This window comes from Parus major, chromosome 23, assembly GCF_001522545.3.
Source record: "Parus major isolate Abel chromosome 23, Parus_major1.1, whole genome shotgun sequence".
NCBI classification, from domain to species: Eukaryota; Metazoa; Chordata; class Aves; order Passeriformes; family Paridae; genus Parus; species Parus major.
Genome location: NC_031791.1, coordinates 812,776 through 822,522, shown reverse-complemented (window position 1 = coordinate 822,522; position 9,747 = coordinate 812,776). Strand labels below are relative to the sequence as shown.

The window sequence follows — 9,747 nt, the reverse complement described above, 5'->3', positions numbered from 1 at the left end:
TGGGTCTCATCCTCTATGGATCACCCCAAGGCTTTGTAGCTCAGACCCTGATGCTGGGAGTTGTGTAGGGGGTTGCCATCCCATATTCCTGTCGCCAAGCCGCGGGGTCACGGCTGTGTTTACAGAGCCCAACACCAAGCTGCAAACCTACCCCTAAACAGAGAAAGTGAGGCACAAGTCGGGTGCTGGCCCCGTGCCTGTCCCTGCTCTTGGAGGGCCCCCTCCGAGTCCCTGGCCCATCAGTTCCCCCTGGCAGCTGGCATTTAATTCCTGCCTGCTCCAGCCTGGGCACACATCCAGCCCTCACTGTGAGCCTCTGTTCTCCTCGGTCCTGGGAGGGATCCCAGACCCCCCTAACACCGATTTAGTTTTCCCAAAGCTTGATTTATTTATTTATTCCCTCCCCCCGCCCTTTTCCCAGTCCCTGATGCTTGATGCCAGCTGGGGACATTGCCGCGGTGGAGGGAGAGGGAGTGGCTTTGCTTCCCTCTTTGTGGAAGCCGTGGCTGGAGGGCTGGATGCGGCCGTTTCGAGTCCCATCCCGGGGGACTTTGGGACTACCTGTCTCCTCTCCGGCCTCTTTGTCTCCGAGCCGCGTGAGATACCCTGCACTGCCGCGGACTGCTGTTTAAGAAGACACCGTCATTGTTGCCCCCTCCCTTAAAAACACACCAGAGGCTCCCAGTACCATTTCTGTGGATGTGCAGAGCTGGTTTTGGGCTAATGGCCCCTTTGTCATCATCATCATCACCCACTTCAGTGCTCAGGGTACTCCTTTCTGCCGCTGCCCCCTAAATGTGGCCGGGTGGGGCTTGTGATGCACTTGGGGACACGAAATGCTTGTCCTTAAGTGACACCTGGGATTAAGAGGGTTTGGGCTAACGGCCTCTGGCATCACCACCATCATCATCACCCATACAAGGGGATGTTCCAGGTGCTGCTGCCTACACCCGTCCCTTGAACAGGGTCTGGGGGGCTCATGTGACAACTGGGGACATGATGTGCTCCTCTATACCCCTTGGTGGCTTGCGAGAGGGGTTCCCCCCCCGTCCCCATCTCATTTCCCGCTGCCATTATCCCATTCGTGGTGCTGAAGATCCTGTTTCCAACCTCGGTATGGCACTCACAGCCCTGACAGCTGAGGTTCCTGCCGCACACACCCTTTTTATGGCACAACCTTTGTGTGCAGAGCCTATGCAATCAAATACAAGCGTTTCCCCCCATTCCCAGTCAGGGCAATTGCGGCGATCCCACCGGCTTTGTGACACGAGTGATCTGGGATCACGTGGAGGAGAAGCATATCATCCCGCGGGAAAGCGGGATGTGTTCTCTCTCATATTCCAAAAAAGCCTTAAATTTACCATACTCTCTGATTTAAAGGTTATGGAGTAATAAAATGCATTTTTTCCAGGGAAAATGTGTATTTTGGAGTGGTTTTAGCCCATGCCAATCCTGTCATCAGTGTTTGCCCATCTCTATAGGGGCTGTGGAGTCTCTGTAGGGGCTTAGGGCTATCTATGCAAGAGCACTGGAGAGAGGGCCGTTTCTGCTGTGGGATCCTAGCTCCCCACCCTGAGCAAGGGCGTCCAGACTGTGTTGTGGTTCTGTACGAGCTGGCAGGGCTGAGCCGTCCGTGCAAAGAGCACCTGAGAGTGGCAGCCCCTGTGGGTGCTGGGTTGCAGGAGAACCTGCTCAGCAGCACCCCAGATTCTACAGGGGTGACATGATCCCATCAAAGAGTTTTCCGCATGGGCAAAAGGGAGGATTTTTTGGGGGAGGGATGGGTGGGGAAGTGGCAAATTTTTTTGCTGCCTTTGGAGGGGCTTTTTTGGTTGCTTTTAAATTGCTTTTAATCGCTTTTAAAGCCACCACCTCCTCTCTACCGGGGAACATCTCCCGGGATGGGGCTATTGGAAGCGATGCAGATGTCAGCTGCACCCCAGAGTAGGGATCAGTACCTACCTATCTGCCTTCCTCCCCAGTGCAGGGTGGTCTCACTGTTGCCCAAATCTGGGATCAGTCTCCATTCCCCTGTCCACATCTTGTGTTATACTAAGGCAGTGGGGGCTGCACCTGTGGGGGTCTGACCCAGCAGCCCCTTGGCACAAGCAAGCAGCAGGATCCTGGAGTGCCCCTTGACTCCCTGCCAGCTCTGAGTGCCCAGCCCCAGGTGCTGCGTTCCCACGCCCCCGTGGGGACGGTGGGGCTGGGAAAAGAAAGAACGGGGGGGAGCCCCATAAAGGGCCGGGCAGAGCCCGGGCAAGCCCGAAGAAGGTAACGGATGCTGTTGAAAGGGAAGGTTGGCAGGAGGAGCCCCCCGCGGGGGGGCTCAGGGATGATCTGATGGCTGGGCTGGGCACAGGGTGTAGCCCCTGGCGCCAGGGCTGGGCTCAGGGCTGCTTGGCAGGCAGAGCTGGCAGGGGGCCCAGCCTGCCCCCTCACTGCCTTGCATACCCCCGAAATTTTGGGGTCAAGCCTGATTTCCCACCCCCACCATCATACTGGTGTGTCGATGGTGTGTTCCGTCATGCTGGGGAGCCATGGCTGGGGGCTGGGAAGTGGCGTGGGGTGTTACTGCCATGTCTTTGGGGGATCTTTGGGTTTGGTCCCTGCTCCCCTACCTACTCTGGTTCAACCTACTCCCCCCCCCCCCCCCCCCAAGTGCTGGTAGGGTGGTGGGAGCCCCTTGCTGTGCTCTACTCAGCTGTTATGTGCCTAATCCTGCCCGGCTTGGGGAATGGCAGCTGAGTCACAGGAGGGAGCCCCTTGTCCATTGTCCCTTGCTGGTGGGTCCCAGAACTCAGGGTTTTGCCGTTGTCTGAGCCCCCCAAGCTCCCAGCCCCCAAAACCGCACCTGGGGAAGCAGAGGTCCCCCTTTATCCCTTCCTGCACGTGGGGTGGGGATTCGGGGGGTTTGGAGGCGTCTGGAAACACTAGTACCTGATGTGAGTTGCTCTGTGCCTCAGTTTCCCCATTGCTTGGGGCAGATGGGGTGCACCCGGCCTCCCCAACAGCTATGGGAACATACATTGGCCGTGGCCATCCATACTGGAGAAGTAAGGGATACCAGCGGGGAGGGGGGAGGAGGGGCCAGGGTGATGTCCGCCCTTCCGTGCTGGCAGATGGATGAGGTCTTATCTGAGGCAGGTGTTTCCCATGTGCTTGGCATTAACCGCTGTGGTGCTGGCAGCTCCGGGGCACATCTGGGGGCACAAGGCTGGGGTTGGAAGCAAGTTCACTGGGAAAAACCTGCTCCGTGGAGGGTGGGAGGGAACAGATTCCCACAGGAGCTCGGGACCAACCTGGCTCCCTGGGGGGGCAGAAAACAGCCCCTGGCGCCTCTTCCGCCAGCCCCCTTGGGTGGGAACGAGGCCGAGGTGCCCAACCCTTCTCTGCAAATTGCGTTGTGCTCCCAAGGGAGCCGCCGTCAGAGCCGGCACAGGGACCTGGGTGCCATGAGGGATGTGCTGGGGGGGATCCTGTGGGACAGCCCAGCCTGGGAGCAGGTACTGGGGGGGGGGACAGGGATCGGGATGGGGCTGGGGGGCTGCTCTCTGCTCCTGAGCCAAAGCGTTCCCCCCCAAATCACCCTGTGCGTGTTTGTGGGTGTGGAGAGTTCCTGGGGGTTTTGTTTGCATTGGTGGGGGGGGGGGGGGGGGGGGGGGTTGGTGACACCCTCCATTTCCTCTGTGAATTTACACAGCTGCACTTTTCCCTGTGTCCCTTCTGCCCAAGTGCTGCTCGGGGTTCCTTGGGGGGGGATTTCAAGGAGCTGCTTGCCCTGATGAGGGGACAGCAGGTGCAGGGATGTTTGTCTCCCCTCCCAGAACCCAGCATGGTCCCCTCATCCCAGTTTCCCTCCAGCTGGGTACATGTGTCCAGGGCACCCAGGGGTCCCGGGGGGGCTGAACCCAGCTGGTGCCAGGTGTGCTGGTGGCAGCTGAATGCCCTCGGCTGCCTCAACCATAATGCGGGTGGGAGGTGGGAAGTGACATCATGCACCTCAGTGGGCCAGCTGGCAGGGTGGGAGGGTGAAGATCTGGCTTCAGAGCCACCGCATTCCCAGGGGTCAGCCTGTGGAGCCCTGCCAGGAGCTGGGGGTAAGGGGAAGTGAGTTCTCTGTGAGTGCCAGGGTGTGCAGGAAGCCATGGTGGGTTACAGGACCCCATATCTCCTCTCCATCAGTTCTCTCAGTGGCCTCTCACACTGCTAGGTGCTGCTGTGTCCCTTCCCAAAAGGAGTATTGCAACTGAATGAGCCTCTTGCAATATTCCCCCACCCCAGGATGTGGTACCCAGGGCTTGGCTGATGGCCCTGGGGGGTCTGGGGAACTCAGAGGGGTGTCTGGCTTGGCCACAATGCAGGGTTTTCTCTTGTGCTCCAGGCCAAGAGGAAGCTGGACCTGGAGGGCCCCGAATTTCGCATGCCCAAGGGGAAAGGCTGGACACTGGCACAGGTCCCCAGCCCCAGGAGTAAGTGATGCAGGGTGAGATGGGGCAGGGGAAGCTGGGGAGAACAGACTCACTTCTCTTCCCTCTTAGAACCATGTCCTCTCTAGCACTACTTCATGTCACCTCCAGCCCACATCCCACACTGAGGAGAGCATGGGGGGGGGGGGGCGTGTCTCTCATGTCCAGCCCAGTGATATCTCCGTCCCTGGACCTGGCTAAGGAGAGGATGGAGAGGTCTCTTGTCTCCAACCCTATGTAGCCTCTGTCCCACATCTGACTCTAAAGAAAGGAACAGGTAGTCTTTCATGTCTAGCCCCATGACATCTCCATCCCACATCCCAAACTAAGGAGAGGAAGGGGGGGTCTCTTGTTTCCCCACAGCCCCCAAGTCTCCCGGGGAGAAGACTCGCTACGACACCTCATTGGGGCTGCTCACCAAAAAATTCATCCATTTGCTGAACGAGTCTCCTGATGGTGTTGTGGATCTGAACCGGGCTGCCGAGGTGCTGGAGGTCCAGAAACGTCGCATCTACGACATCACCAACGTACTGGAGGGCATCCAACTCATCCGCAAGAAATCCAAGAACCACATCCAGTGGATGTAAGTGATGCTGGGCAGCTGAAAATGGGTCACGAGGGATGGGGCAGGGTCGGGGACGTGTGGCTTGAGGACACGTAGAGTGTCCTGTGCCATCACTCAGATGCCATCTCTGTTGGCAGGGGGACGGGGATCTTTGAGGATGCAGCGATGGTGGCGAAGCAGCAAGTGCTGCAAGGGGATCTGGCTGAACTGGCTGGGACAGAGAGGATGCTGGACCGGCTCATGCAGGACTGTGCCCTGCAGATCCAGCAGCTGGCTGACAATGAGACCAACCAGAGATATCCTTGCTGAGGGAGATGGGAGGGAGGGCAGGGTCTTGGGGACCCCTCTGAGCCCCTTCTCCTCCACTTGGATTCCCCTGGGCTTGGGGGGTGCTTGGAGGGATGCGAGGGTTGATGTCCTGCTTGCAGCCCCTCCTTTTCCTATACCTTGTCCCTGTTCACGCTGGCATACGTCACCTACCAGGACCTCTGTGCCATCAGCAGCTTCCAGGAACAGACGGTGATTGCCGTGAAGGCTCCCCCTGAAACACAGCTGGAGGTGCCAGATTTCAGCCAGGTGTGTGGGTGCTGCTGAATCTGTGCAACACTTGATGGGTCCCTCTGGTGTGTCCCAAGGATACAGCCCAGCATGACCCTGGGTGTTTTTTGGGGTGTCTTCCACAGGACTGTTTGATCCTGAGCTGGTTCTTCAAGGGGTGCAGTGCTCCAACTGGATCCCTCATGGGTTGGGGACAGTGGAGTGGGATATGGGTGACCTTCTGGGTGCCCCCCTGAGCCTTACTCTGCCCTTCCAGGAGAACGTCCAGCTCCACCTGAAGAGCACCAATGGCCCCATTGAGGTGTACCTCTGCCCAGAAGAGATCACAGAAGAAAGCCGCACCAAGGAGCACCCTGTTCCCTTTGCTGCCACCTCCCCACGGGACCACCCCGTACCCCTTTCCCCGCCAAACAGCTCCCCACCAGCTAAACAGCCACCCTACCCCATCTCCCAGAGCTGGGGGGGCACAGGAAGCCCTCTCTCACCCCCATCTCTGCCTCTTCCCATCCAGGGGGGACCCAGCTCACTGCTGGAGATGGAGCCTGGACTCCTGGGTTCCCCTACCCACCTTCTGCAGCAGACGGAGGACCAGCTGCCCTGCACCCCCTCCCACCTGGACTCGGGACCCTTCATCACCTTCTCACCCGCCCTGGAACAGGATGACTATCTCTGGGGGCTTGAGGGCGAGGGTGTCACAGACCTCTTTGAGACATATGACCTGGGGGACCTGCTGAAGCACTGAGTGTCCCCCCGCCAGTCATCATTTCCTTTGTTCCCTCTGGCCACTTGTGTCCTGAGCGCATGGGATCTGTGTGGGGTGACTGGAGAGATTGGGGAGCACGGGTTTTTCTGAGGATGGCAGAGAGAGGGGGACTTGTGTTGCTCACCCAGTGTGGCTCTATGCACTCTCCTGGGTTGGTTGTCACCTCACTGGGCTCTGGGAGTGCCCTGGGATCCATCCAGGACTCATCCCAGCATGCCCCCATAAATCCATGGGGTACTGATGCTTCCCACCATTACCCCACAGTTGGGGGTACCTTTTGAGTGCCCCAGATGGGTTAGGGGCACCCTTGGGTGGCAGAGAAACCTCTGCCCAGAATGGTCTGTGTCATGTTTTGGGGTCACTCCAGTTGTTCCTCAGTTAAACTGGTTCTTCATGGTCTCAACAGGTCATTTCCAGTGGCACATTCCCACCATGGCTGGAATATCCTTAAAAAAACATTCAGGCAGCAAAACTGAAGTCATCTTTGGGTGAGGGAAGGATGAAGCTCACATGGCTCTGGCAAATCTCTGGCCAGAACATGGAGCTGTATTCTCTGAGGGACTGCAGCCCCTCTGCCCCAGTCCACACCAGTTCCCTCCCTCCAGCCTCTGGGAGCTATTGGTGCTGGGAGTATAAAAACTGGAATGTACAGGGAAGAGGTATGCCTGGAGGAGGCGATGACCTGCAAGAGAGGGGCTTGGGAAACAGCTTGGGACAAGCCCTGGGACATGGGGTAGGATAGGGATTTTAATTGTGCCATTCCTTGCAAAATATCTGTAATTATTGCACTGTATTTATCTGGGTTCCCCCTTTGGTGTGGGGCTGGGAGGGGTTGGATTTGTCAGTGGGTGTATTTAAGTTTTCCTTCCTTGGGTTGTTGGTGCCCCTGTAGATTGGCTCAAGAGATGGTGTGGGTGAGAATATGTTTTGGCCTGGAAAAATGTGTGGGACTTTTTCTGCCCAGGAGGGGTTGAAATAAAATATAATTTTGGAGTTCTAAAAGGCTGTTTTGCTCTAAGCAGCAAAATGCTGAAATGGTTTGGGAGGATGGAAGAGCTAAACTGGTTTTGTTCCTGTTTTCAGGGTAAAATGGCCTGTTTTGGGACCAGCCTGCTCTGTAGGCACTTCTGGAGAAGGGGTTTGAGATGAAGCTTTGACTGGAGTGAGGACAATGGGTCTGACCTGTTCAAATTGGTGATTTCCAGCCCAAATCTGGCTGGGATGAGCCTTTGCCTGAGCTAGAGCGCCTTCAACCAGGAGTGTGGGAAATTCCCCAGGGCTGGGGGTCAGCTCCCTATGGATCTGGGGACTGGATGGGCTTGTGCACCCCGATTTGGGGTCTGCAGAGCAAGATCCTGGGGGAGCTGTGTCCATGTAAGGTCCTTCCCCATGTGTTACCTGTCATACTGTGACCTGGGGATGCCACCAAAGTGGCAAAGTGATGGTCAGTGGTACGAGGTGATGTCCTGTGGCATGTGGTGGTGGGCGGTGGTACCCAAGTGATATCTGGTAGTGCCCAGTGATGTCTGGTGGTACCTGATGTTCACTGGTACCAAGTGATACCCACTGGTACTCAGTGGTGTCTGAAGGTACTGAAGGTGATGTCTTGTACCTGATGCTGGCGTTGCAGAGTTTGTCTGGTGGTGTAGAGGAGGAGAGCCCCGGGCAGGCGAGGGGCACAGAGACCCCATCCCCCATGGAAATGAGTGTCCTACAGCAAGTAAGGGGATGTCCCTGGGCGATTTGCCCCCCTCCCCGCGCAGTCCCCAGGCCAGCCAGGAGGTGGCAGGGCCACCCCAGCCAAGGGGCTGGAGAGACCCCCTCGGGGCAGATGGGGGGAAGCAGAAGGATCGGGGGCTGCCTGTCTGCTGAGAGGCTCTTATCCCAAATCCTTCCAGCTCCGGTCCTTCCTGGGCTGCAGCCTTTTAACCCTCTGTCTGCCAGAGCCCTGCCGAGGAAGATGTCCCGGGAGCTCGGCAGATGTTGAATCCCCCCCAAACTGTGAAGCCCCAAACCGTGGGCTTCCCTGCTTACTGGTGCCAGAGGGGTGGAATCTTTCAAGCGTAGCCGTTCACCCAAGGCTTGTGATGGCTCTTCCCGATACCCAGTCTTCCTTAGAGGAGGGCTTGGACTGGCCCTGGTTAGGCACGGACCTGAGTTTTACTGAGCCCCATCCTGGCTCAGTGAAAAGGTCGAGGGTCTGTCACCCCCTGATCGACCGTGGATGAGGGGTGCAAGGGGCATGGAGGGGGGCAAGTCTGAAAAGCCCCCTTGCACTCATGTTAGCCTCTCTTATGGCAAACCAGCCCCAGTGAGGCATTTTGCCCCTTTCTGTTCCGGTTTGTCACCAGCCCCAGCCCTGCAGAGGGCTGTGCTCAGCGTCTGTTCAACCTCATTGCCTGCTCCTGAGGTGTCCAGGCTTCCCCATCCTCCGGGAAGTGCAAACAAACAGGAATGGGATACCAAATTCCACTGAGAGGTGGGACGAATGAGGGGACAGGAGAGGGAACAAAACGGTCGCCTCCAGCGGAACAAAAAGCCAAGGGCTCCAGTAACTATGCCTCTATCCAAGGATTGTCCCCTCGGGGTCCTAGGAAGGCCAGGGTGGGGGCGAGCTCCAGTTAAACCGGTGTTTGGAGAGGACTGGGCATAATCCTAAGGCATCGTGTGTGTCTCCATCTCCTATGAAGATGGAGATAGGTGGTTGCTGGGGTCCCTGGGAGAGGTGAGTACTGGAGTGCTGGGGTGAGGTGGATTCCGGGCGGACGTGGGTGCTGGGGTCTCTGGGTGCTTGGGTTATGTGGGTGCTGGGTGCCTGGGAAGGGTGGGTGTTGACGTTAGGGGGGATGCTGGTGCCTGGGGAATGTGGGTATTGGGGTTAGGGAGACGCTGGGTGCTTGGGAAAGGCGGGTACCGGGTGCCGCGGTAAGGCTGTGGGTGCGGATCCACACAGATCCCAGGGTTTTCTCTTCATCCCACCACAGCACCGGGGAACCCCGCACCCCCTTCGTCCCGGAATGGGGGTCATGGGAGCAGTTCTTGGGGAGCACTGCGGCTCTTCGCCTTTAACGCGCGGACGGGCGGGGCAGCCGCGTGACGGCGGAGGGGCGGGAGCGGCCGGAGGGAGGCTCGGAGCGGCTCCCGGCGCGGCGCGGGGCTCCCGGCGCGGGGCTCCCGGTGCGGGGCGCTGAGCCAGGTGAGCCGGCACCCTGGGGCACCCCGCAGGGGAGGCGCTCCCCCTGCCGCCGCCCGGTGCCCCCGCACCATGCCCGAACAGCTCAGCGTGGCCGACTTCTTGGCCGTGACCAACGAGGACCTCAGTTCCTCGGCCGCCGCCTTCGCTTCCAAGATGCAGAAGTGTCGGGGGGCTGTGGGGGCTCTGGAGGAGGTGA

At 58.5% G+C, this 9,747-nt stretch overlaps 2 protein-coding genes across 5 annotated transcripts in view; both read left to right on the top strand.

The window, feature by feature from the left end:
• Positions 1-7,357, top strand: part of E2F2 (E2F transcription factor 2) — an 8,643-nt gene extending 1,286 nt beyond the window's left edge. The window contains exons 2-6 of one of the 3 annotated variants that reach the window (XM_015648991.2): positions 4,385-4,472; positions 4,833-5,052; positions 5,172-5,330; positions 5,496-5,610; positions 5,849-7,357. In XM_015648991.2, coding sequence (XP_015504477.1) covers positions 4,385-4,472; positions 4,833-5,052; positions 5,172-5,330; positions 5,496-5,610; positions 5,849-6,334 — 1,068 coding nt within the window. In that variant the 3' untranslated portion in view covers positions 6,335-7,357. Of the gene's footprint in view, positions 1-4,384; positions 4,487-4,808; positions 5,053-5,171; positions 5,331-5,495; positions 5,611-5,848 lie in introns of those variants that run through there. The other 2 variants (XM_015648990.2, XM_015648992.1) reach the window with 2 other exon arrangements.
• A 2,126-nt stretch (positions 7,358-9,483) lies between these two features.
• The window catches only part of ASAP3 (ArfGAP with SH3 domain, ankyrin repeat and PH domain 3), a 17,826-nt gene continuing 17,562 nt past the window's right edge, over positions 9,484-9,747 (top strand). For both annotated transcript variants that reach the window (XM_015649467.3, XM_015649468.3), the window contains exon 1: positions 9,484-9,743. In XM_015649467.3, coding sequence (XP_015504953.1) covers positions 9,621-9,743 — 123 coding nt within the window. In that variant the 5' untranslated portion in view covers positions 9,484-9,620. The remainder of the gene's footprint in view (positions 9,744-9,747) is intronic.